Consider the following 27,727-nt stretch of genomic DNA (forward strand, 5'->3'; position numbering starts at 1 on the left):
TAGTAGGTCCCATCTTTGATTTATCCAAACCTTTCACTTGAGAGGCCTCACTTTGGATCTTTTATACCCCAAAAACCAATCCAATCATCATCTTCTAACATCAATTCATGTATATATTTTGGTTAAATGAGAACAGTTTTCCTGCATGGACTTTTGGGTAACATTTATTACAAGAAACCAACATTATTGGTAATATAACTGGAAGATCAGCTTGATTTTTTTTTTTTTTCACATTTCCTGATTTTCCATTGTTTGATTACATTAAAAAAGAAACAGTGCAGTTCAAAGTCTTATTTTATTTAGATGATCTTCAATCAAGGTTCAAAATTTCGACCGAAATCTGGTACATAACCCGAAACCAATATTTTATTTAATATTAAATTTCAGCCGAAATTACCGAAATTTCGGTAAAATATTAAATTAATATAAAATAAAAAAAAACAGTTTTTTTGGGTCAAATTTCGGAAAAACCGAAATCTCGACCGAAATCCGAAATTTAAAACCATGCCTTCAATTTATGATAATTTCCCTCCAAATATGCGATAACCATATCATTTCCCTATGAATCATGGAAAGGAAAAAAAAAAAAAAATCTGCCAGAAATCTTTTTCCTCCCATCCAAACAGGGAGCAAAGTGGAAGATTAGAAATCGTCCAATGGTTCTGGATATTTCTCAATGGTCCATCCGTAGGAAGACCTAAGAAATAAATGGATTGGATATTTGAGCAAGTGCCCCCACTTTTACTTTTGCTCGCATATTTTTCCTTGGAAAAATGTGGCCATACATCAAATAAGAACTCGTTCGATAAAGACCACTGAATAATGAACACCACTCCAACAATCCAGATGCTGTAACATAAAAAGCACACTGATGTTACAAGCAATTACATCCTTTTTTTGTCCTGATAAAAAAAATCACTTCTCACCCAACAACTGCAAACACAACGAAAGAATGAATTCAGCACGGCCACAACCTAAATTCAACTTCATTATTAATGTAAACTGAGAAGGCAATCCTCCTCTTTCCCCCTCAAAGCTGCTGTGGCTTAAACATTGCCGAATGAGATAAAAGAGCTAACAAAGAGAAGGTTCTTTGCCATTACTTAAGGAGGTGAATAGGGGCTCAGAGAAGTAGACCTGGCGTGTATGGTTCAGTAATTCTCTCTACTACTACTCTGAGACTGGGCTCATAGGCAAAGCAGTCGAGATGTATGGTTCAGTAACTCTCTCTACTACTCCGAGATTGGGCTAAAAAGTGAGCAGATTCCCAAAATAGAATGGCCGGAAAAAGGCTAGTGGGAGAGCATAGCATCAGTTAAACCACTAGTCTGTCGAGTGTTGTAAGACTTGCAGTTAAGGCATTTCTGAGCAACAATGTGAAATTGTACTTGGGAGTTTGCTCCACAGTCGTTACAGAGGATCCATACCTGCATTATGCATCATGCATACACTCTTGCTTTATTAACAGTCAGCCAATGCAAGGCATAGAAAAATGCAAGCAGCAAAAGATAAGGCAACCAGGCCCAAAAAGACAGACTTAAGGAACAGAAACTGCAAAACTTATAGGTGGGATGTTTGGCAGCCATGAATTTTTTTCCATAGAAAATTAGTTCATCGAGCGGTGGGAGAAAGGAAAGGAGGGTGGGATAGGAGAGAATTGATAGGCCAATGAGTGAGGAGAGGGTGAGAAGTGGCTGAAAATACGGAAAAGAAAAACTCTACTCAAAACAGAGGTTTTTTTTTTTGTGTATTTTTGAACCATTTGGGACCATCTCCTCTCACACAGTGCCCTCTCATTCTCTCTCTCTCCCACTCTCTCCTACTCTCTAACCACTTGGTAAACTAAAATTCCATAAAAAAAATCCATGGTTTCCAAACACGGCCATAGAGTTTAAACGAGAAACCAAGGTTTTAAATTTCAGTTTCAGTTTCAGTTTCAATAGCCCCAAAATGGAAGCGTTTAGGTTTCTGTTGGAAATTTCGGCAGAAGTCCTATAAAATCACAGAGAAGTAGGGAAACAAATTCAAATGATATAATTTTAAGATGAAACTTCAAGAAATGCTGGAATAAGCATAAACACACACTTAGAAACCTTACTTAGAAACCATCACATAAGAAAGATATCAATCCATAATGGTTTAAAATCATCGAACACCTAGGGAAGATGGTTGGGATATGCAAATTTGGATGTGGAGTTCACCGGTTATGTTCTCAATGAGATCATTCTACTTTTGGTTGATTCGCTCAATAGAGGGTATTGTGTCATCTTTTGGGCTTTGGTCCTTCTCGGCTCCCCCTGGGGTGTGGTTGTTTTCTGTTGCATTTCATGTAGTCATAATACTCTAATTCTGGACCATCCGATACACCGGATAGGTTCATCATCAATAGGTGTGTAATGTGTGATGTGTTGCCGAAGAGTCAGCGGATTATCTTCTCATCCACAGCTCAGTTGCACCCAATTTGTAGGGGATTGATCTGGTCCCTTTTTGGTACATCTTAGGTGATGTCAAGGGAAATGACAAAGCAAGCCGAGGCCTGGGTACCATTGAAAAAAAAGAAAAAGTGGAGGCCTGGGTGTTCTTCACATGGCATTTCAGAGACTTTGTTGTGGAGAGTGTGTCCCTACGATATGGTAGGCTATCTGTAAGGAATACAATAAAAGAATTTTTGGAGGTAAATCAAAGAATCCCAGTACTTTGAGGGGTTCAGTTTCAGCTATGTGTCCAATACAATAAAAGACTTATTGGGTTACATCTAGATTTCTGGTAAGCTGTTTTTTGGGGATTTTACGTCTGAGGTCTGCAAATCTTGAGTATTGCAACTCTTACAACAGGGTGGTTGATCGCCCATCCTCTCATTGGACGTTAGGCTCACCCTCCATAGGGTGATATCAATTTGAACTTTGATGGGATTTAGATTTGGGGACCTTGGTCCTATAGTGGGTGTCATCATGAGATACCATGGTGATGTCTTCTCAAAGCCCATGGGGGTTAAAGATTCTAATGAAGCTAAAGTATTGGCAATTACATGTGATTTCAATTACTGACTTCCTCTTTCTTGGATCTGTTAATAGTGCAAGGTTTCTCAATGTTTTGTTAATAGTGCAAGATGTTCTCAATGTTTTTGGGTGGATTTCTCTCAAGGACTCAAGGAGTACCATTAAAGACTTGCAAACACCATTGAGGAAAGCCCATGACTGAATTGATGGCCGTCAAGTGAGATCCCCTTTGCTTGAGATAAATTAGGAGACACAAATTACTACCAAGATTTGCTTGAGAAAAACTAGGAAAATCCAAAATGGTACCAAGATTTGAGTAACAAAGAATATAGTGTTAGTGTAATATACCATCAAAAGCCAACTTCTTTATTGGCTGTACATTCTTACATGTTAGAGATGATTGTCACGGGTACATTGATTTGAATGCCGCATTAGATGTTGGCATAAGGTTCCTCAGGTAATATTGTAGGAACACCCTGCCTAGGATTAAGGAATCCATGGCATGCGATATGGTGTTCCAGTTCCTTGTAGACCTAAAATTGTTCACAATTGGTAATGAAGATTGGACATCTAATTCAGGTAAAAGTGGCATATGTTATGGAGAGAGAGAGAGAGAGAGAGAGAGAGAGAGAGAGAGAGAGAGAGTGAGAGAGAGAGAGAGAGAGAGAGAGAGAGAGAGAGAGAGAGAGAGAGAGAGACTTATCTCAATCACACTGGGGTGGAGACCATCAGCACACATATGTGTGTGTGAAGTAAGTTTATACACTGAATGAGATCATTGTTTGTCACACCCAGTGGATGTATCATTGTCTAATGATTAGGGTTGTTCTATCTACAGGAGACAATTAATTCCTAGACCTGAGGCGTCCACATAATTTTTGGTAATGTCTATATAACTTTCATGCTACCAAAAGCTGATGCCCTATAAGGGGGTCATATATGGGTACATTTAGTTATATACAGTATGGAATGTGTGAGTGCTCAACAAGGACCACCACTCCTAGAGATCCCACAGCCTACTGTCTTTAAGAAACCCTAGGTATATAAGATACCATAGGGCTCACGAATTGTAACAAGAATGGCCATAATCTCTTGCAAATTTCATGGAGCATATCTACAGGAGGAAAAGCTCAAAGACAAGGTGTGAATAAATAGAAAGCAGAAAAATTGGGCAGCTTCTAAGTAAACAATAAACTTCTTCTCTATGAATTTCATATAGTGCTACCCCAAGAGGATCAAAACTCATAGCAAATCATACAAAACTAATTATCATAATACAGGTATTCACATCACATTGGCCTATCAGATATGTAGACCGCACACAAATGTATGTATGCTTAGGTAGACAGATAGAGACAGAGAGTTTTTACCATTTTGTTCTGATAAGATTCCGGCATGGGTATAGCAGCAATCTCCATGTCTATTTTTTCCCATACTTTTGACATATCACACACCGACTTGGAGCAAAGGGGACAAGCATATCTGAGAAGTATTTGTTAAAATAAGATATCTAAGAATGCAAAAACTTATGATTTTAAGAAAGTGGAGTACAATGAGAAACTATGAGATATCTAAGAATGCAAAAACTTATGACTTAAAGAAAGTAGAGTACAATGAGAAGCTTACTGAGAATGTTCCTGCATCTCTTTTAAGCAATTCATGTGAATAGTGTGACCACATGGCAAGACACTCACTTTGCTGGTGGATTCAAAAAGGTACTGCAAATCATAGAAAATATGCCAGTACACATTTAGATAACTTGTCCTATAAACAAACATTGACGAGAAGTACTGCAAGAGAATAAACAATAATAAATAGAAAGCATGAATCTCACCTCAAAGCAAACAGGGCAGTCATGATGCATTGCTCTTTCCACACAGGGATGGCCGTTATACAGAACCGAGTAACAGCAACCTTCATTTAACAATCAGAAAGAATACCTAATTAGACATGAATAATAACTAAAAAAATTCAAGACCAAGAAACAGAAGAAAAAGGCATGCATGCAATTATTTTGAACTTGTACTATTCCCTTCAAAAATTTAATTTGAAAGAAATAATTACCAATCTAAGATTATTAACAAAGAACTCTTTTTTTTGTCTTTTTTATTCATTCTTTTTTACATGATTTATAAACTGACAATTTAGCTTTTAAGTATTTCCGGCAATATATATAGTGAACTGATATTGGCAGTCCCTTTATTGGATATTGGCAGCCCTCTCTTTACACTTCCCCAATCAGCCTTTACAATGTCTAACAAGCCATCAACAGCAAATCACAGAAGTTTAAAATTAAGAGTGACCTGCCAATATCGAAACTAGGGAGTGAGATAGTTTTCAATGTTATCATATAGATTTACAGGCATGTCAGTCTACCAGGACTTTCAGGCTTCCCACGAACACCTGATGTCTATGCTGACACCAAGAAACGTGACCGTGTCAAAGTTACTAACTACTGCTAGCAATTATTCCTTTTTGCACTATATCAGTAGTCTAGAAAGTGCCAGAAGTGGGGACAACCACAATAATCAGAATGAGCTACAACTTAGAAGTGTTAAAAAAAAAACTCAAGTGCAGATAACAACAAGAATTAAGTTTCATTAACAGAAAGCAGAAAGGGAGAAGGAATGCCAGGTAACTGAATAGCTTGAAACCAGGGATTACCACAATTGAAGCAATGAGCGAAGTTTTCGCGTCCACCAATTCTGTAACCAAATCAAATTATCAAATTCTTTTCAAGTGACAAAAATCAGATTTCACAATCCGAATAAACAAAAAAAAAAAAAAAAGATATAAAAAGACTTTAAGATCAAAAATTCGGTGGCAAACCTGCAAATTCCACAACCATTGCAGTGGTATTGTTCCTTTGATGTCTACAAATAAGAAAAGCAAGTAAAATTAGATATGAATGCATAGAAGCAACAATTGAGTAATCCCTATTCTTAAAGCACAAAACAACAAAGAAGCCATTCATCATGAAGGTTCCAGGAAAGGACTAGTCCACTAACATCATCATCAAACAGCTTGCAAGTCTCGCAGAAGTATTTCCCCATACACACACCGCAGTTGATGCAAATTTGCCGAACCTGGACTCAGAAGAAGCCATTCACGACAAAAGAATAAATGACTGACAGAAAAATGAATTCCAGAGTTGAGCAAAACAGATAGCAACTGCACTTGGAACTGTTTTGCAAGAAGTGATCCAGGATATAATAAAAATAACAGAAAAAATGCTCCTCCATGTTCTCATCCAATGGCAGAGAATAAATTTATGAAATGAAATTTGACCATGTATCCAGTAAATTTATAAGGAAAAAAAAGTGCTTATCCACTGTAAGGAAATAGGTCTTTGCACCCATAAAGTTAGGCATTTACACCATGTCAGTTGTCTTAATTGATCTGCTTTTACCTTTTCACATATAGGACAAAGTAACATGATGCCTAATTTTAATGGTTTCTAAACCAGCCTCCTTGTCGTAAATAAGATTCATCATGCATATCGGGTATTATCTTGGAGCATAAGGGTGTTCATGAAAACATCTAAAAAATAGAACTCGACAGATCTATTAAATTTTTGGAAGAACCCAAAACAAATCATATGTATTTTAGGTATCAGCATCAACAGAACAAAATCTGATGGGTGTAACTCCTTAGAACACAACCTAATGCTATTAGCCTATAACTAAGGTCATATGGGAGGTCAATTCAATGTTTGATACTTACATCCTGCTCAGTGCCACAGAGTGAACATATGACCTGAAAGAGAGGAACCACAAGTCAAAAACTGCAGCTCGTTTTATTTAGATAAAACATGAAGAATATAGCTATCAGGATAAATATGAAGGGGAAGGAATCTACCTGGCGGACTTGATGACGTGGAAGGTCATGTCTGTGCATCCTTTCCACATTGATAGAATTCTGTCCAACAAAATGTTTGTAAACCATACGAACATTTGAAATTAGAGTCGATAGATGACGGAGGCAACACACAAAATGTATTATTTATAGTTACAATAGAATGACACCAGATTGGAAATATAGCATTGTAATTTAATGCAAATCAAATTCGCGCATACGTGAAAGAAAGAGGTGTAAGCTAAGAATGGTTGAGACATAAGGCTCATACCAATATTTGATTCCAAGTGCAAAAGAAATGATTCAGCATTAATATTGCTGACATAAATAATATATTTGTGTGTTTGTGTTTGTGTTTGTGTTTGTGTTTGTGAGAGATGTCATTTACACAGTACATGCCTTCTATTTAAAATTTATTAATTGCGCATTACAATACACAATGAGCTGTGCAAACAAATGGAGTGAAGTTAGGAGGGGTTTCTGAGAGTAAACATGCAGGCATCGACGGTCAAAGTAGAGATATGCTAGTCTCTTTAATTAGATCATGCATGGGCCAACTATGAAGGTTTACAGAGGGTAAAATAAGCACACTAATTAAAAGAACTACACTGTAACTTATGGTAAACCTAGAACTCTTAATAAATACAATACCGCTTGTTCACGAATTTAGAAAAATATATGAATAGAAACAGTTGAGATTACTTAAGACTTAAATGTGAACATGCTCACCTTTGCCTCATTGTGACAATGTCGGCAATCAAAAATCTCATTGCAGCATGGAGCTCTAATACGGCACCTTCTTCGATAATGTGAACATCTGTCAAAAACAAGCCATGCACCAAATAATTAATAAAAATAACTTATGTAAGCAATAAATAATCATTCGAAAAAAGACATACCCATACTCCATATATCCTCTTTCCTGTTTTTCTGCGGGATCCATGTTCAAATCATCTATTGATTGTTCTGTAGGCATGCACTCTCCACAGGACAACTGAGAACATGAAGCATCAGTCCTTGTTTCATTGTCTTTGTTTATTGTCTGTTGAAGTATTTCTGGCTCATTGTTCTCAGTATATTGAAATGCCACTTCATGTTTCTCTGGCTCATCATTTCCAAGAGACAGAAAATGACTACTCAAGACCTCCATTTAGTACCCAATGGGTCAACTGCTGGACTTAATAGGCCTGCACAAGAGAACTCATTTAGCAAAATTGTTCAAAATTCAAAAGGCATTTAGTCACCTGATCAAACCAGGCAAACACCGGATGATATTGTTGCATTCTTGTAAACTGCTGCAGACGAATTCTAATCAGCAAGCACAAAATCACAGCAACGTTGTACAGCTCCATTTAGCAAACTCCAAGAGAAGGATTCATCAGAATATGCAGGGATATAAGAACCCCAACTAATAATTATATTGCTGCACTGAAGCACTCCTGAACCTCCAGAGACGAATATTAACCAATAGTACATGATCACTTGATTGCTTCAAATAGTCCGAAAACCAAATGGAACTAAAATGCGCACCACCAACAGATTCGCCCCAGTTTCTGGTAAAAGCAATGCATCACAACATCAAGTGCATACGAGGAAGAAAAGATACAGGGAAAAGAAAAGAAGTGCAAAGGGATTGGAGAAGAATACTGTTCTGAGCGTCCATTACGACCACAAAGATGCAGGCTGTGATTCTGACCTCCTTCTCATAGTCTTCTTTGAACAAGGAACCTTGACCACATACCTAACGTTGATTCTGAACAAAATGCGATGGGACTATCTCCAATAAGGAAGGTCTGCTTCAAGCAACAGTTTATTTCTTTTTCTTTATACTAGGCGGCTTACTCGCACTTTGTAACTTTGGAAATGTAACTAGTCCTAGATGAATATAAAGTTGCACTCTAAGTTCTGTACCCTGCAGTGTGTTCACCTTCGACAATAAAGAAGATATAGGATAATAAAAATAATGGAGGTGATAGTCCACTAATCATCCTGGTCTAGTGGAGGTATATGGTTGCATCAAAAGTTGTAATTAGATTGAGCAATGTTTGTTAAACTCAGAGGCAGTTTAAAGACATGGCTATGAACAGTGTCAAAAAGGTATATCCTTTTCAATGAGAGAACTCATACGTAGCTGACAGTTTAATATACTAGTTCAGGTTTCGTAATGCTAGAAGCCTTTCATGGCAGTTTATTTGTTAAAAGGTGACCGTAAACTTTCTACTCTTCTCCACATCTATCGAGTGTACGAAAGAAAACACGACATAATGGATTACTCATGGCCTTTTTTTTCTTTTTTCTATTGAAATGGTAGGATATATTAATTAATAATAAAGCGAGAACTGAGGAGGTCCTCAATAGAACAAGGAAAAGCAAAAACAAATACAGAGATAAAATACAAAGAAGTCAGGGACGTAGGAAGTCAAACCACTCCAAACCCGACCTATTCCCCCCAGACCTAGCTAGGGAATCTGCATCACAATTTGCAGATCTCTTAACATGTTTAAAAACAATGCAAGAACCTTCAATTAAGTCAGAAATCTCCTCAAAATAAGATAAGAATCTCCATGGAGGAACTGCCGAACCCGATAACCACATAATTACATTTTTGGAGTCACCCCCCACAATCACCCTATCATAGAGATCTTTATCTAGTCTCTTGATCCCTTGGAAAGCCCCCCTAACCTCGGCTTCGCTAGACTAATCCATCCATGGCCTTTCTTTTCCCTAAAACAGTGACATAATCCATTCATCAATCTCAGCTGTTACCCAACTGTTTTGATCATTTAATAGTTTTGTATACCATTATATCTAGAGGTAAGAGGTTGATTATGAACTGGTCAACACAAAACGCAAATCATGGTATAGTGGGCTAAGCCAGCCACGTATCGTTTGAACTTTGAAGCTCTCTTTTCAAAGTCATACCTTTTTAAATTGAAACTAGGCTGACAATTGTCCGCGATGTTGTTTTGCTTTCGTAACGCTCGTTTAAATACAAGGCTACGTTACAATATCTCTGCAGAACATCTATCACGCATCAAGGCAATCACCCTTGATGTAGAAATTAATCACTTGAAAGCAAATGCAAGCACCAGTCATCCTGGATAAAACACCCAACTACACTTATTGAAGATAAACTATCTATTTTCCACTGGGAAAATGCCAGACAAATAATTATTATTAGACAGATATCCAAAGTCATCAGTTCAAATTAGATTTTGATGTAGCTAGTTCAAGAAAAATAGTTCCAAGGCAAGTTGTTCCAAAATGCAGCCTTTAGTGTCTACAAACATCAAAAGCCTAGAAGTTTACTGAAGAAATGTATTCACATGACTGAGAAGAGCAATAAACTGGTACCGGTAATGCTGGGTTTTACAATTCCAAAAGATAAAGTTCAAGCCTATGATCATCGGATTACTTCTTAAGAAGACCTCATTTCGGATGCCCTGCCTTTCAATTCCTCAGTAAAGAATCAGCACTAATAGCATTACAGACATAACCACAAGAGACTATATGCCATAAGAATCTCTCAGTTTAGATAGGGAGTGACACCCAGTCATAACTCTAGTTATGAAAATGAATCCAATCTTGAAATTAGGAAAAGAGATTAAAGGAACAGGAAATTTTCGCAGGATTCTCCATAGCCTACAAGGGCCAAAAATAGCATGCACCCTAGTTTGAGGCATTCAGCACGCTAAGTGGTCGTTTGGATCTAGGGGAGGAAATATGAAAAAAAAAAAAAATCCATGGAAAAAGTTTCCAGGGGGGTCCAGTAGCATGGAATTTTCCTAGAAAAGAGGGAAATTGGTAGTCAGTACACTAAGAGGCCGTTAGGATATCCGCTTCCACCATACTCGGTATTTTATGCTTAACAGATAATAATAACAATAATCTAGGTTTTTTTTCGTTCCAACCCCTATACAAAGAATCAAAGTATCATAGATTGACGCTTTCTACCAAGGAATTCATATGACAGCTTCGAGTGTGACCACCAAGCTTTACAACAAATGTTTCATCCACAAAGTGGAAAGGTGAAAAAATAAGTTTGATTTCAAGTTTTCAACCGTCATACATCAAAATTCCAAGTACAATATAGCAAGATATCACAAGGAAAAGGTTCCAGACTTTGTACTCAAAGAACACCCAGTACAGAATCATATGAGACACAGAATTCAAGTAAACCAAATATTCTCCGTTCATGACATCAATTTTACTAAGATCTCGTCTACAGTCCATGTCTGAGTATTTAGATTTCGCATGCATATCACATAACCTTGCAGATTCACAATATTACAGAAAAAGGCTTTATAAACACATACATCAGCTAAGTAAAACCTAATCATCACAGTTGTATAAGCAACTCTTCAATGAAAACAAAAAACAAAACTTCAATTCAAAACAAGACAAATTAAGAAGCTTCAGATCTAATAACATTCGCTTGGAAGAGAAAAACAAACAAACTTCAATTCAAAACAAAACAAACTAAGGAGCTTCAGATCTAATAACATTCGAACAAACTTGAATTCAAAACAAAACAAACTAAGGAGCTTCAGATCTAATAACATTCGAACAAACTTCAGTTCAAAACAAAAAAAATAAGGAGCTTCCGATCTGATAACATTCGCTTGGAAAACACCAAAATTCCTGCAATTTGGAATTACAGAAGAAGAAAAAAAAAACAGAACGCGATCTAATCTACAAAATCAAGACCGAGCAGATTCTCAGGCTCCGAGAAAAAAAAACCTAAAGATTTGAAAAAAAAAAATTCTAGAAAAACGCAGCGATGAAGTTGGAATCGATTTTAGGAAAAAAGGAGTACTAAAAAATGGGAGCAATATAAGGATAGAAATTGTAAATCAAACGAACTTCTCTACTAGAGACGATGGAATCGCCGATCCGAGGGAAGAAGAGAGAAAATGAGAAGAATCTCTCAGCAAAGTATTGAAGTTTCCTCCTCTTTTGAGTTCGTTCACAGGCAGAGATAAAAATCTGTTTTCCACAGTTCAGACTATATATAAGATTTTACAGATACCGAATTTCCAGATACTTCTATCGGAAAAGGAAGTAAGGAAGACGTGTTGTACTTGACTTTTCATCAGCTGTCCGCGTGCGCGTATTTGACAAAAATACGATGGGGCCAACTTGTTAGAAGATCCAAACCATTCCTTTGTTGGGCCCCCACTAAAGTTTTGATTAAGCGAAGACAGCCCGTGCAAAATCCATTGACACAGTTGAATCCCAAGTCCCTCACCCACTGTGCGGCCCTCATTGCCGCTCACACTTGTCCTTGCCCTCTTAAGAGAAACTTAGTTGTGTACAATACTATACCTTCTACTAGGACACTCTAATGGATGGTCCCATTTGAAATGGATCATAATTGAGTCATGAGAAGCAGGATCCGATCCGATTAGGAATTTGAATGGATGGCGACCAAGACATCAGTGGGTCCGATCCGAAGTGGATTGGTTGACACCCTTATCTTGGTTTCCATAGAGTTTTTACACCGTCATCCTTGATTTATTGTACCTATTTCACATAAGGTTGTCTTGTCATAGCCAATTCTGACCAATTTTTGTTCCCGAAGTACTCTTTACCATATTTAGAGAATCTCATGATTTGCTACCAGCTTAAAGAAAACTTAAAAATTTTAAGTATGCACATGTAGTTTTTTTTTTTTGGATGGGTTGCACATGTAGTTCACACAATGTGACCAACTTCTTTTAGTTGCAGGCAAAGGTGAACATAAGGATAACAGGACAAGAAAAAATAGTTACCTAACATGTTACCAACCAATATTAATGCATTTGTTACAAACGGATTTGATCTTCTTCGGGAGAAGATCAGCCTCTCGATCCACTTCGAGGGAAGGATCATTCCTCCTTTGTGCACAAGACACAGTTTCAATAACAAATTTCTTCATTCAGGGTTGTTCGTCATGCAGTCCTATTTACAGCTCGCCCCTTCTATGTGCTGCCCACTCTGTGATGACTCTCACTTCGGTTGTTCCAGGCAGCCCTTTAACCCATTCTATCATGACTTTCACTGCCTTTCGCCCATTCTATGCCTTTCGCCCATTCTATGATGACTTTCACTGCCTTTCGCCCATTCTATGATGACTTTTCACTCTGTAGTGTCGGCTCTTATACCAAACATTAGGTATTCAAGCAATACATCAAAAGCCCCGGGATTGATGAAATGTGTTTTGGCTAGGCCCTTAAACAACTTAGAATCACAATACTAACATGAAGGAATCTAAAGAGATGATAGTTAGATTTGTTGTGAGATGAGTCATCTCAATTATAAAATTGTGTTTATCTATCATCACTATAGAGCTGTTGGATCATGTTAGGCTAATCCCTTTAAACCAATCCCATACCGGGTTGGGTCGCACTTAGTCCCATACGTAGGCAGGCTCCTACTCAGGATCATAAAATTGCACCACATTTTCGTATCTGCCGTCCTCGGCAGACCACTATATGAGGACTTTCACTCTTGCTTTTTACTATGTAGCCCTTTTCATATAGTCTTCTCCACAAGTTGCCCTTTTTGGTGATATGTCAGATACCTCAATACGCCAAAAGCTCCAAAGCTAGGCCCATTAAATTTGTTTCATACAAGGTTCGGTCCATACCTAGGCAGGTTCCCGGTCAGAACCTAACAGCAGTGCTGTCTCTTTCCACAAGACTTTGTATAATTTGGAAGATTTGGTTGTGTTAACAACAGTGAAACTCTTAGTCTGATTCATTTGAGAGGTGTGTGCCAACTGCCAACATTCACCGTGGCCACACCACCATCATAACTCTATAAGAGGACCAAAGGAAAGAGTGCACCATTGGCAATATCACCCACGTCACCCAAGTAGCTTATAAGATAATCTTCAAACCCTGCGCGCCCTACGAAAACATCGTTACATTTAGCTCACACGTGTCTGTACCAAATTCCAAGGAGGGGGCAGCTGGGACCCATCATCATTTTCATTAGGTGTCACTGACAAGCCTCTTGACACGTTTCTGATAGGACCTCATGCAAGATGCTTCCTTAGCCCAATCGTTTTCATTTGTGGGAAATTGGGGGATCTAAATAGCTTCAAAGTGGATAAATGCATTTAATCTTCTGAGCATATCTTCAACAATTTTAAAGAAGATGGTGGTTTGCCAACATGTCAACTTCTCAATAATTTATCAATGGGATAAGAACAAAGGGTTACTCTGAAAATTCTCCAAATGAGGGAGGCTGTTTAGTTCTTTCCTAATAGCCATTTTGGACCCACATGTGCCACGTCGACATGATTGGGTCCGTTGATCTGATCATCAAGCACAAGACTGTTTTAATTGATTTCACCTTAATCAGATGACCCTATCCTCTTGATTCATCAAGCCTCGACTAGGGTGTACCAAGGAAAGCTCAACCATTGATTTTTGAGCCGCCTCAGGAAGTTCACGAGATCAATGGTCTCAATTGCACATATATGTACTCATACAAGACAAAAAGATAATTCCTCCTTTTTTATTTTTTTGCAGAGGTAACAGAATAACAAGTCTTTAAATGTTTTAAGCTGATTCATCTACTTGTAAAATACTTCCATGCAAAACATAAACATAACCCATTACAGGGATTAGTGACAGAATACTTCACAAGGTAATTCCTCTTTTTTTGTAGCTTTTTGTCAATTTGTACCGTGATTCCCTGAAAATGTGTAAATAGCAAGTCCAAAGATCCTGAGTTGATTCATCAACTTAACAAAAGAAAAAACTTGAATGCAAATTACAAGCATAATGAGGAGTAATGCTGGGTTCTCAGCCTCACTATTAGCCGATCACCAAACATATTGGAAGCTAACTAAATGCCCCTCGGCCCTGGATCAGGATCTCATCTATCAACTCCGCAAGCTTCCACAGATGAGGCCTGATACCAACCACCCATCTTATCAAAAGAATCATTGTGAGAAGTTCATCTATCGTATCTCAAGCAATGCTCTCACCAATTTATCAACTTTTAGAAAGAAAGAAAAAAAAACACACAAAACTATAAATATAAGACGACAAAAGTAATTTGTATCTGATATTTCCTCTATTTTCTCAATACAACATGAAATAAGAAGAAAAAATAACCAACATCATGAGATTCAAAATTATTGGGAAATTTCTGATGTGGATCCTCCCTTCCTCCTCCTACCATTCCTCTTCGTGACAACAGGAGCCCTTCCCTCATTTTCACTGCTCTGTCGCTGTTGCTGTTCATTTACAGAAACTCTTGTCAATTTTTTCTCACTTCTTAACCGCAATATCTCTCCCTTCGCAGCCGTCAATTCCTCTTCGAGCTTTTTACCTCTCTTTTCCAAACTTTCTCTCTCGTTTCCAAGCCTCACAAGGAGATTCTGAGCATCTTCTAAATTTTCCCGTGCTTCTTTCGCAACATATTTTTGATCAGTAAGGGACTTATAAAGCATTTCTTTCTCTGCTTCAAGACTAGAACTTCTAGAATTAGTCATCTTTAGTTCTCTTGATAGCAACAATGCATTCTTATTCATCTCATCAAGTGATTTAGTAGCCTCCTCCAAATCTTTTTCAAGTGTTCTTCTGGCTTCCTTATCTTCCATTATTTGTTTCCTTGATGCCTCTAGCTCTCTGTTCAAAGAAGCAACTACTTTTTTCTCCTCCTTCAAATCATGGGACGTAATTTCTGCTTTCTTATAAATGTCCACCAGTTCCTTCTTTATCTGCTCACGGGTTTCTATCACAGCTTTCACTTCATCAGACATAACAACAAGTTCTTCCTTGGTTTTCTTCAGAACTTCCTTGATGGAGACGAGTTCATCTGACATTACTTTTGAACTCGACTCTGCCTCATTCAGACTCGTCGTTAATGATTTCTGGGCATTGGCAAACTCTGACTGAATCCTTGAGATCTCTGATGTTAGTTCTTCACATAACCTTTTTGACTGTTTTAATTGTTTCGACAAATCAGCAGCCTCAAGTGTGGATGCTTCCAAACTTCCTTGAGTAATTTGAAGCTCGCCCCTCAACTTATTCATATTGTTCGCTTCATTTTCTAGCGAAGCCCTAAAACTGTCCCTTTCTGTTTTCAAATCAGCAATCAATTCATGGTTACTGCTTGCTTCGTTATAAGCAAGATCGAGCTTTTCTTTGAGCAGATGGAGTTCGTGGTCTTTGTTGGACAATATTTCCGAATCAGAGGCTACTCTTCTAGCATAAGAGGACTTCAAATCACTGTATTCTTCCTTAAGAGTGTGCATTTGTTTGTCGAGATCGTCTCTTTCTGCAAGTACCGACTTTATTCTCGCATTCAAATCACACACTGATGACCTTTCCAGTTCCAATTCCTCTCTAGTTTTAAGAACTTCCTCTTTCAACCCTTTAATTTCAGAATTCGTTTCTGCAAGATCTGCTTCGGCTTGTGTACAAATAAAATTCAAGTTCTTATACTCTGATTCCTTCTCAACAAGCAATGATTTGAGATTGTCGATATTCTTCTCCTTGTCCCTTACCTCTAAGCTAAGCAAGTTTATCCTTTCCTGTAGGGCGTCAACTGCCTCGTGCTTCTCTAGAAGTTTAGCTTCAAGAAACTTTTTATCTTCACCAGCTTGTTCAAGGCCGCTTTGGAGTTGATCCATCTGCACTTTAAGTTCCTGGACTATTTTTTTATCGTTTTGTAGCTCTCGTCGTAATCCTGTTATTTCACTCTTTGCAGAAGTCAGTTGATTTGAAAAAGAGACCTGGTCTTCCTTGGCCTTTCTGATTTGTTTGAATTTTTCTTCTTGTTCATCCCGTAACCTTTTCTCAAAGTTCTTTTCCCGCAATGCCATGGCTGCTTCTTTTTCGCTCAGTTTGGTCTTCATCTGAATTTTACATGATAAAAAGTATAAAAAATAAATAAATAAGTAATACCATCTTATTAAAGCCATTAAAGATTAAACCTTTTTCAGAAACGATGCTGCTAATAAAACATCTCTAATACACTCCATCAGAAAAATTAATTTAGTATTAAGTGGAAAGGTGTACAGATTCAATTGTTGATTCAATAGCAGTCTTTTCCTTCTGGGCCAATGCATATAACGCGCCGAGCACGCCTAACCCTATTATACCAAGACCATTAAGAAGAGCCACAAATGGATTTGCTGCTAGTCCTTGTTGGTGTACTTGCTGCACAAAAGACCCATCCATCACAAAACAAGTTTAACAAATAATACAATATGTTAAATTTTGTTACATTGTAACCACGAAAGTAGGATGGAGGGGTTCAAACCTCAGGTTGGTCCTCCTGCAGGAAAGAAATTTCTTGAAGATTGTCCAGATTTCCAGGGCCATCCTCTGCCATTCTCATATCACCTTTACCTGAAACATTAAAAAATAAAAATAAATATAAATTATCACTTTTGTGACGGACCACTAACCATAGGCTGAGCATTAAATATAAGTAAAAGAAAATGAGAATAGGGATACATATGTGCACATTATTCAAAAGCCTGTTTGTGGCATTACATTAGAAGCAAAAGTTCAAGTATGATTCTGATGCTAGTATACTCACACGGTGCAAAGTGCAAACATGAATGACTAATTACATATGAAGGTTATTATGTGCACTGATGGCACTAGGCTGATGATATTGACATGTCTACCAAAGGTTTGATTGACAGTTTCCGCTCTGTATAATATGTAAAAAATTAAGAAAATGTCGATGTTTATACATAAAATTCTAGCACATCAGATTCAACAATAACATGAAAAGCATCCAGTTTAGTTATCAGAAGTAACAGTCATGTACCAGAGATACTATTCTCATCTTTCTTGTACTTGAGATGTCAAACATTATTAAAAATTTAAAACTAACAAGAAAGAAATGAAGATACAAAATAGAGAGCAAGAGATTCCGTGTCGGAAACTAAACTTTATTCCATTCAATCATCAATAATATGCTACAAGTAAAATAAATATAACCGACGTCATACTGACCAAAATAACCCCACCATGGATTTCAACAACTTCTAACACTCTCTCTCAACCTAACATGTTCCTTAGAACATCATGTTCAGCTTGTCTACTATGTAATGCTGGTCATCTATCATATGGCCTTTGATAGAAATATCTGCAACTGGCTATTGATTTGTAATAGAACATGAATAGACTTCTTCCTTATCAACTTTTCATGGGTGAAGTGATAATCAATCTCAGCATGCTTTGTCTTTCCATGTAAAACAAGGATTTGTGAAAACATAATGGCCTCTGGTTGTCAAAGTATAAAATATGTGTTTGATCTCAAGTGCAGCTCCTACAGAAGATGTCTCAACCATGTAAAGCTTAGCCGTAGTCAGTCAAAGCCATGGCTCCATATCTGGCATTTGCATTCTCGACCTGACCGCTGCCTTTTGTTTCTTACTACATGAAATCTGTCATTCATCGAAATATAATACCTAATGACGAACCTGCGTGTATTTGGATCTTCAACTCAATCGGCATTTGAAATCCACATACCATAACTGCCTTGTCTTGAGGACCTTTGTAGAATAGCCCATGATCTATTGTACCGCTGAGATATCTCATGATTCACTTGATTGCTTGTAGTGCTCCTATTGTGGATCTAGTTGGCATTGAAAAGCCTGGTTCACTGTATAGGTTATGTCTAGCTTGGTGAGTAAGATACAGAAGAGATCCTACCATGCTTCAATACGTGTATGGATCTTTGATCTTATCACATTCCTTCCAGTTGGCCTTCTTATTGTACATTGCAGGGGTGCAGACATATTTGTAGCATTATGTGAAACCTATTAAGTCAAATTTAGTTCCCTTGTATCCATTGTACCTAATAGCCTCATGAAGCTTTTCAAAGCATGCTCTGGGAGCCTCTTTCAGCCCGGAGATAGCCTTCTTAAGTCTGCAAACCTAGTTACTTTTATCTGCAACTTCAGAGCCTTCTGGCTGATCCATGTGTGTCTCCTCCTTAAAAGATTCATGAAGAAAGCATGCTCTGGGAGCCTCTTTCAGCCCGGAGATAGCCTTCTTAAGTCTGCAAACCTAGTTACTTTTATCTGCAACTTCAGAGCCTTCTGGCTGATCCATGTGTGTCTCCTCCTTAAAAGATTCATGAATAAATGCAGTCTTTACATCAATCTGGTCATGGTTAAAGCCATAGATGTTGGCCGGAGTCAGAATGAACCTTATTGTAATGCTTCTGACTATTTAACCGAATGTTTCATCATAGTCAATACTGTGCCTTTGATCGCCACTCCTTAGCCACTAACATGCTTTCTACGTGTCAATTGTTCCATCAGGTCTAGCTACCCCCTTTAACTCAATACCTACTTCCCAACCTACCACATCCCTCTCTGCAGGTCTAGCTATGGTGTCCCATGTATCATTTTTGTCGAGTGCAGACATCTCTTCCCTTCAGGCTTCTACCCATCTATCATATGAAAATGCCTCCAAGAAATGGGCATCCGTCTATCAGTCGTAGAGTGCAGCCATCTCTTCTTGGGCACATAGTGGCCCACCCGGTCCTATCAAGTGGGGTAGGTGTTGGCATGCAAGATTTTAAATTTTGGTTTCGGTTGGTCGGCATGGAAACAGAAACATCTCTGTTTCGGTAGAAATCTTGTAAAATCACAGAAACATATGGAATATATATCCTAACACGAATTATGTACACAATGATGATCACAATCATTGATACAGTTTTGATACCAAGCTATCAACTCAAAATATTTACAAAAAACCTTCAATGCAGTGAGAAAATGGTTATAAAGAATCCATCCTCTTTGTTTTGTTTATTACTAAATGAGATGTGCGCTTTCTGAGGAAGGGCTCGCTCCCGTTTGACCGGGGGGTTTGGGGTTATTTTAGCCCGAAAAGCAAATCTTTTTTGTTATCGCTGATCCTGGTTCTTCGTTCAGACCTGGAACTTTGGGAAATGCTAGAATATGCACAAATATGTACTTAGGAACCAACACACATGCAAGAAAGCCATCCATGATGAGTTAATCACATCGAACACCTAGTGAAATGCATTGGTCCCATGCCAATCTGACATCCCAGGCATACGATACGGTTACTTTGTTGTGCAATTCAATATGTTGCCTACCGAATGTTATTCTCTACGTTAATAAAATGGAATGCAAATCATAATATCTTTCCATTTTTTTGTCGTTCCGACTATTATGGTCGAATTTCGGGAATTTCAACAGAAATAATGACATGGAAAGGAAATGACGCGATGAGGATGGAAACGGAAACATTTCAGTCATTTCGGGAAAATTTTGGGGAAATTTAAAACCATGCGTCAGCATGGTTATTCTACTACTGGAAGGGTGGATATCTATGACCACGTCCAAAACCTTGGCTGTGTCCATGACCTCAGCCACATACATGTCCAGATGAAGGCAAGTTGGACAGAGACAGCACCTCAGGGAATGTCTGATGGAATAGAATGAGCACTAGAGCACAGATTGTATTCACTTAATTACCCAAATCAAATGATTCCTTCCAGAGGCATGAGAGGAGTAGAGTGGGTCTAAGAAGCCTTAGAGGGAGACATGAGGCCATCATGCATGATAAAAAACACTCGAAGCTCAACAAATGTAGGAAAATCAGAGCGAGCACGTAATGAATGGCAAACATGCCGCAGTCATCCCCAAGGTCTTGCAAAGAGTATTGAAGCTTATCATGAACATCCACGGGCTGTTGGATAGCAGCAAATTGGTCGAACATGCCTTTTGTCTTAATAAGATGTCCCTGAAGTGAAGCCTTGCTCTTTTGCTAGTTTACAGCTCAACACACGACCCATGATACAAGCCTCTAACTACTCAGAGTAGAAATATGAAATATCAAGAGCTTTCAACTATTCCCGTGTTGAGGTGACATCAAGTACTTGGCAGCAAACCTCAGGAGATATAGTGGAGTTAATTCATGCAACAATCAATTGATCCTCATCAAAACAAGAATCATATTCGGGATACCGTCCCTAACAAGAAGCAGAGGCTTCCTTTATTTTCCCACCACTTCTCTACGGTTTCACAAACTCATCAACAGATATGGGTAGGCCTTAGATTTGATCAAAAATCCTATGGGCTCGAACAATAGGAAGAACTTGACCTTTCCAAAGTAGAAAATTGATTTGGAGAAATTTGAAGTTGACGATTTGAAGAAAGAAAGAAAACGAGGAAGAAGACGAAGACGACGATAAGGGAAGAACGAGAAACCATGATAGATTGGAGAAGGAAAATAGTGAAAGAGAGAAAGAGAAGAATAAGGTGGACCAAAAAAGATTGTCTCGCAAGAGATGGGGTGACTAATGAGTCGTTAGAACTGTTTGATTTCTTGCCAGCCTAACTTGGCTTTTTTTCTCTTTTTGGTTGTTTTTATTTGTTTCTGTCTCTGTAATGACCATCTCGGTCCTTATTGCTTTTAATAAAACCATTGCCATCTAAAAAACAGGTGGACCAAAAAAGATTAAGTCAGAAAAAAGTGTAGAAGGCAATAAAGAGCAAGGATGACAATAAAGAATGGAGAAAGGCTGTAGAAATGTAATGAGGGGAGTGCACAAGGTTAGATTAGAGGGATGGTAGCAAAAGAGAAGATCTGTGTTTTGAAATTTCATAAAGGGAGAACCAAGGTTTGTTGGACTTTCCTTGAGTTGGTGTTTAAATGTACCCTTTTTTTTTTGTGGTGAGTAAGTTAGGGTTAGGCGGACCCCTACCAGATTCATTAAGAGTCAAAAGGAAAAATTTACAATGGGGGCCCGCGAGGGCAGCAAAGGCAAGAAGCCAAAATAAGAAGCAAAGATACAAAGGATAGCATACAACTATAATCACATAGGGGTGCCTTTGGGCATCTAGGAGCATAATATCATTCAGCTCAGCCGAGGCAAGGGAAGGAGATAGACATTCTCCTTTAGGGCAGAAATTTCGCTTGGATAGCAAATCAGCTGCTCCATTTGCCTCCCTCCATATGTGGGAGATCTGGAAAGAACTGAAACTAGCCATGAGAGTCATAATGGAATTAACCCTCTCGATTTGAGTACAAGGGCAGTTATCACTTCCCTTGATGAAATCCACTGCGAATTTGGAATCGAACTCAATCCAAATTTTCTGAAAGTTATGGGATTTGGCAAGAGTCAGACCTTGGAGAATAGCGCTCAGCTCCAGCGCATAGATGGGCTCCTTGTCGGTATTGACGGAGAACATGGCGTCACAACAACCTGAATTCTGTCTTAGAAGTCCACCAATACCCCCTCCATCATCCTCGAGGGAGGCATCAGCCTCGAGGGAGGCATCAGCATTAATCTTGGTCTCACCTACCTGAGGGGGCTCCCAGAAACAGTAACGAGTGTTGGGCTGATTCAGGCAAAGTTTGTAGCCGAAGTTAGTAGCAGTTTTGAGGTTGAGGGGGGAGTCCGCATCAGTTAAGATCAACTCATTCATTTTGATTTTTACCATTGAGAGAATATCTTTAAGGATCCTGGTCTTGTGGGTGCTGCGGAGTTCGAAAATTCTGGCATTCCGCTCTTTCCAAATGGAGTAAATGGCAGTAGTGAAACAAAGATTGATTGTGGTTGAACGTTGCCCTTTCCTAATGAAGTTTGCACATAACCAATCGGCTTCTTCCTTGATAGATTTTTTCGGCCTTCTTCTATTACCAATGCGCCACAAAATTGAGCGCCAAATCCAAGTGGAGAAGCTACATCTAAAAAACAGATGGTTTACCAATTCAGGGGCTGAGTTGCAAAGAACCAGTGAAGCTTTCCAAGCAGTGAGAGAGTGCCTCGGAATGTGGCCACGGAACCAAATTAGATCCTTCCATGAGAAAGGAGGATGAGTGTGGCGAATAGAGCTCCAGGCACTCTTGGTGGTAAATTTTCCATCTGTGTTTGGCTTCCAAATAGTCAGGTTGGATCTATTGGCATTGAAGGATCCCTTCTTAAGGAACTCTAATTCGTCTCTTAGAGAGGCCTTAGAGAGAGTACGAACCCAGCCATTGAAATTATGAATATGAGCAAGAGTTTTAGCATTAGCTTAGTGATGGGTCTGTTCCGGCTCTAGAGAAAACAGAGGAAAGGATGCCCGAAGGGTGCCAAGGCTGGTCCCACGAATCAATCTCTTCCTCCTTCCCCACACTGACACAAATAAAAGGCTTGATAATGTTTCTGATTTTGAATAATCCGCGAACTCGGCTTCGAAGGGCAATTCATGCTCCAGAAGTCTTTTTTTTTACATATTTCTGATTAAACCATCTCGCCCAAAGAGAGTCTTTTGCCTGAATAGAATTCCATAAAAGCTTCGTTTGAAGGGCCAAGTTGATGTCCTCCAAAATTCGAAGGACAGCCCCTCCTTCTTCTTTTGGCTTACAGAATTCATTCCACCCGATGGAGTGGAATTTCTTCTGACCAGGGTCATGGCCCCAAAGAAAGGCCCTGCACAATTTCTCAATATTTTTTATGACACCCTTTGGGAGGTTGAAAGCAGCAGACCAAAAAATCTGAAAAGAGTTTAAGACAGTCTTGATAAGCTCAATCCTACCCGCCTGACTAAGTGTTTAAATGTACTTTTTTAAAGTTTAGGAGAAAAAAATGCACGTCTTTCATTGAAGAAGACAGGGCCCATTAGAGACAAAAGAAATGATGTGAGTAGCTAACATGCACCTCACTTAAGTGAGGCTTATGTTGGAAAGAGATAAAGACATAAAAGTACAGGAGGAGAAAGTCATTGGGGAGAGGAACCTAGGATTCAAATGGAAAGAAACATTGGGTGATGACGGGACGAAGAGCTGTGGTTATTTGTTTTCCTGAGATTGAAAGGAAAAAAGATAGATTAAGAAAGATGGTACGATATTATGGTTGGAAGGAAAAAGAGAAAACGAAAGGAAGAAGGAGAAAACTTCGTAACTTTGTGAATAGGAAGAAGAAAGAAACACCTTTGGAAAGATGAGAGTATGATTGCCCGTTGATCATGATCATCTCGCTCAAATACGATGTAAAACCTAATAAGTGATGATGATGCAAAAAAGAGAGAAAAACTCTATTCCATTCAATCAACAAATAAGAACATGTCACAATCAATATAAATATAACGGAGGTCATAATGACTAAAAAATCTCAAACATGAATTTTGACCACTTATGTTATAACATAATGTATCATTTTTGAGACCTTGTTTGGTTGATCATAAAATTTACCCGAGCTCTCCGAAAGCTTATAAAAAAATGCCAACATCAATGAGCATGGTAGATCTGCAATAAATAATTAATTACGCTAGCTAAGAGTGATGAGTCATTGGTGAAGTGATAGTCTCGTATATCTTCGGCTTTGAGGCATCAACTCACACTAAACTCGGACCTCCTATTTGATAGTCCCATGACCAACTACATTCTAGAATTAGAATGGTTCTGCATTTTAGGAAGTTCCATTGCAATTATGTATAGGCAACAACAAGGGGAATATCATGTAAAGTCCAAAGATCAGCTAGTAGAAATATTTACAAAGGCTCTCGCACACGGCCAATTTGTAAGTATTTGTTCCAAGCTGGGCATGGATGTCATCTACGCACTAGCTTGAGGGAGATTCTTGAAGATTGGGCTTGCCATGCAAAGTTACACTCATTAGATGTTGAAGGTTATTTGATAGGCCCTGAAACTTAGGTCACTTAAGTTGACCTTTATATTTATATTGATAGGGCCCATCATTGGATGACCCTAAGGGCATAATACATATATACGCGCGCGCGCACACACACATTAGGATCGTGGTGATGGAGATAAAACCCACACAAATTCCTTCTTGTCTCCTCTTTCTGTTTTCCATCGTCCTTCTTCTTTCTTCCCCTTCTTCTCTTCTCTATTTTCTTATCCTCTCTTTAAAGCTTGCACGAATGATGGTCACTAACTTCTTTCTTCCCCCACAAAAAATACTAGTAGGGGTAGAATCCCCTAACAGCATCCACCAATCAAGGTTTTAAATCTCGGTTTCGGTTTCGGTTTCGGTCATCACTGAAACCGAAACGTTTCGGTCATCACTGAAACCGAAACGTTTCGGTTTCGGTACGAAATTTCAGACGAAATCTTGTAAAAATTTCACCGAAATTTCGGTGAAATTTCGGAAATTTCCGAAACGTTTCACCGAAATTTTGTACTTCACCGAAACGTTTCACCGAAATTTCGGTTACCGAAACGAAACGTTTCGGCCGAAATTTCCGAAACGTTTCGGCGAAGTTTGGTACTTTTCCGACTTACAGTGAATTTCGTTTCGGTTTCCACCGAAACCGAAATATTTCGGTTCGGCGAAATTTAAAACCATGCCACCAATTGATAGAAAAAAAAAGCATATCATCTGCCTAATAAAAATAAAGTCCCGACCTAACAACCATTCAAGGGATTAGAGACGCTCGTCTCAATCTTAGATAAGCCAACAATTGGTACTTCAAGGCAGAGCTACAAATAACTCCTAGGTCCACACTGTTTTTTAAATTATAAATGCATTCGAGGAATTTAAATGGTTCGAGAGAGGCATTCTGTTATACAATTTGTAACTAGTAGGCAATGAGCGAGTATGCTTCCAAGGAATTTCAGTAATTCACTTTGAATGTCTCTGTAGCCCGAGGAAGCTTGAATGACATAACCAACTTCACAAACCTAGAAGAATCCTTCCCAAATTAAGATACAAGTAGTGAAAATCAATGGAATAAATGTGGTGCCAACAGTTCATGCTCTTTATCTGAACACCTTTTAGTTCAACTTTAATGACTAATATTTTCTTCTACAGTCAAACAATTCCTCCATTGAAATACTATGTCCCCAACCAAAGATGACCAAGTCTAGTTCATCATCCTGAAGCAGATAAACCCAAAATTTTCTCATTTTGAAGAGCTAAACCCTACAGAGACTAGCCCTGCAAGATAAACCAGTTTATCTATTGAAAGCAAGATGTAGAATCACATGTCAACTAAGAGAAAACACAAAAGGATCGCCATAAGCAAAACTCCATCGGACGAATCATTCTGTTTTTCTTCCTCAAAACTAACTGAAACTGAACCCAAATAATGCTGAGTTAAGACACAGAATTTAGGTATCAATAAAGGAGTCCTGAACCAACTGGCGATAATCACTAATCCAAAGAAGAAAATTGAAAAATAAACTAAATATTCAGCAAGGGGTCAATATTGAAGAACTGAACCCAGATAATGATGAGTAAAGACACAAAATTTAGCTACTAATAAAGAAGTGCTTAACCAAATTGCAATGATCACTAATCCAGAGAAGAAGAAAAATGAAAAATAAACTAAATATTCAGTAAGGGGTCAAATATGAAGAATAACAGAACTTCATCATTTCTTTCATAAAAAAGGTAAAGCCTTGACACAAGCAAACAGAGGAATTATTATTATTATCAAGCTCAAATATGACTAAACAGAAGGAACTTATTTGGAAAGAAATATCTTGGGGTAAAGCTTGGCTAATGAGAACCCCATAAAATCATTCTCAGTAACAAAGAAAAAACACCCGGAAAGTAAACCAGCATCATTCATTCAAGCACAACAATCTCTCCCAAAATTTGAAAGAAAAGATAAAAGACAGAGAAATCTAAACATTACCCAACTAACCTGTCACCAAATTTTCAGCAGCTCTTGCTCTTGCTCTGGACTGCAAAAAGGGAAAAGCAGAAAGACCCGCAAGCAAAAAAGCCCTCCTTCTTAAGAAACTGTTATCAGTTGGATTATCCTGGTCCAAAGAAGCCATGGCTGATATCTTCTTCTTGGCGTTTTTAATTTGAGAAGAACAGAGAAATGAAGGAGGGTAAAGAGATTGGCAAAAGGGAGATTGTGAAAGGCAAGAGCTTCCCAATAAAAACCCCATTTCTTTCACAGACGATTCAAACTATTCTCTTTTTAGCAGTGCTGCCTTGTGTTTCCATTACACTGAAAGCTCTTCTTCTCGCAAACGAAGTGCCCCTGTTTATGTCCAAAACTACTATGTCCTTTTCTTCTGAAAATTCGCAACGCTACTGTATTTTGATGAGGGCACTCCTCACTTTATTAAAAGTAGATATGACCTGCACCATAGGATGATCCAAACCGTCCATTAGATGGGCCACACCCTAAATAGGTCGTGCTCCAAAAATCATTTCCATAGGTTGATCCTAACTCTCCGATCTGAATGTTAGAGGGTTGACCCTAACCGTCTATAGATCAGAGGGTTAGGACCAACCTATGGAAATGATTTTTAGGGCACGACCTATTTAGGCTGTGGCCCATCTACTGGACGGTTTGGATCATCCTATGGTGCGGGCCATATCGTACTTTTAATAAAGTGAAAGTGCCTTCATCATTATCCAGTAGTGCTGATAACATTTCCCTAGATTTTTTATGACAATTTACCCTCAGGATTCTATCTTTTGCAAACATTGTTTAGGGGGAGAATTTATATGGTGTGGCGTATAAATCATTTCCCCCTCGTATCGATAGAAGTTTCCAGTGTGTGATGTCCCTTTATAGATCGGAGGGTTAGGATCATCCTGTGAAAATGATTTTTGGGGCACAACCTATTTAGCTGAACAAATGGACGGTTTGGTGCCGTACCATATTTTTTTTGAAAAATACAGATTTATACGGCCCCACACCATATAGAATCACTTGTTACGGGGACTCCCCACTTTATTAAGTACTTTACTAATTGATTGTTGGTATGGTTCTTGTTAGTTGTTAAGGGGATTTTGGTAACCATGGAAAACATAATCCATGGAAGATTTGTGGAGCAAGTTGTGCAAGATAGGCAGGAGAAGAGAGACTTGAGAAGAGAAAGGACACCCAAATTAAGTAGGGTATTTTTTTTTTCATTATTAATAAGGATTTATAATGTTCGCCATTGGAATAGCAT

At 38.4% G+C, this 27,727-nt stretch overlaps 2 protein-coding genes across 3 annotated transcripts; both read right to left on the reverse strand.

The window, feature by feature from the left end:
- Positions 1–782: 782 nt before the first annotated feature.
- On the reverse strand, positions 783–11,856 carry LOC143847013 (putative E3 ubiquitin-protein ligase RZFP34). 2 transcript variants are annotated; one of them, XM_077355666.1, is made up of 12 exons: positions 11,718–11,856; positions 7,754–8,041; positions 7,584–7,671; positions 6,858–6,917; positions 6,723–6,755; positions 6,008–6,085; positions 5,829–5,872; positions 5,664–5,704; positions 4,834–4,913; positions 4,626–4,717; positions 4,370–4,481; positions 783–1,427 (listed from the first exon to the last, which is right to left on the reverse strand). In XM_077355666.1, the coding sequence occupies exons 2-12, from the start codon at positions 8,002–8,004 to the stop codon at positions 1,293–1,295; spliced, it is 1,014 nt and encodes a 337-aa protein (XP_077211781.1). In that variant the 5' UTR covers positions 8,005–8,041; positions 11,718–11,856; the 3' UTR covers positions 783–1,292. The 2 variants fall into 2 exon arrangements, with proteins under 2 accessions (XP_077211781.1, XP_077211780.1); XM_077355665.1 differs by having other exon boundaries at positions 7,754–8,407; positions 8,502–11,845.
- A 3,029-nt stretch (positions 11,857–14,885) lies between these two features.
- On the reverse strand, positions 14,886–26,855 carry MFP1 (MAR binding filament-like protein 1). Its single transcript, XM_077355667.1, has 4 exons — positions 26,455–26,855; positions 17,118–17,206; positions 16,874–17,014; positions 14,886–16,710 (listed from the first exon to the last, which is right to left on the reverse strand). Exons 1-4 carry the CDS (start codon positions 26,705–26,707, stop codon positions 14,983–14,985), a joined length of 2,211 nt encoding a protein of 736 aa, XP_077211782.1. The 5' UTR covers positions 26,708–26,855; the 3' UTR covers positions 14,886–14,982.
- Positions 26,856–27,727: the final 872 nt, after the last annotated feature.

The sequence above is a fragment of the Tasmannia lanceolata genome, unplaced genomic scaffold (assembly GCF_043159265.1).
Source record: "Tasmannia lanceolata isolate RefF3 unplaced genomic scaffold, GAP_Taslan_0.1 ptg000015l, whole genome shotgun sequence".
In the NCBI taxonomy this organism is placed as follows: Eukaryota; Viridiplantae; Streptophyta; class Magnoliopsida; order Canellales; family Winteraceae; genus Tasmannia; species Tasmannia lanceolata.

Bases quoted from the DNA above. Each gene is read 5' to 3' on its own strand.
- LOC143847013 (XM_077355666.1), bottom strand. From the start codon at position 8,004: ATGGAGGTCTTGAGTAGTCATTTTCTGTCTCTTGGAAATGATGAGCCA. The intron at 6,918-7,583 runs GTGAGCATGTTC...TTTGTTGGACAG, and splicing joins ATTGTCACAATGAGGCAAAG to AATTCTATCAATGTGGAAAG. The intron at 4,914-5,663 runs GTAATCCCTGGT...TGTTAAATGAAG, and splicing joins CGCTCATTGCTTCAATTGTG to GTTGCTGTTACTCGGTTCTG.
- MFP1 (XM_077355667.1), bottom strand. From the start codon at position 26,707: ATGGGGTTTTTATTGGGAAGCTCTTGCCTTTCACAATCTCCCTTTTGC. The intron at 17,207-26,454 runs GTTAGTTGGGTA...TTAATGTTTCAG, and splicing joins TGCTGAAAATTTGGTGACAG to GTAAAGGTGATATGAGAATG. The intron at 17,015-17,117 runs GTTTGAACCCCT...TCTTTTGTGCAG, and splicing joins TGCAGGAGGACCAACCTGAG to CAAGTACACCAACAAGGACT.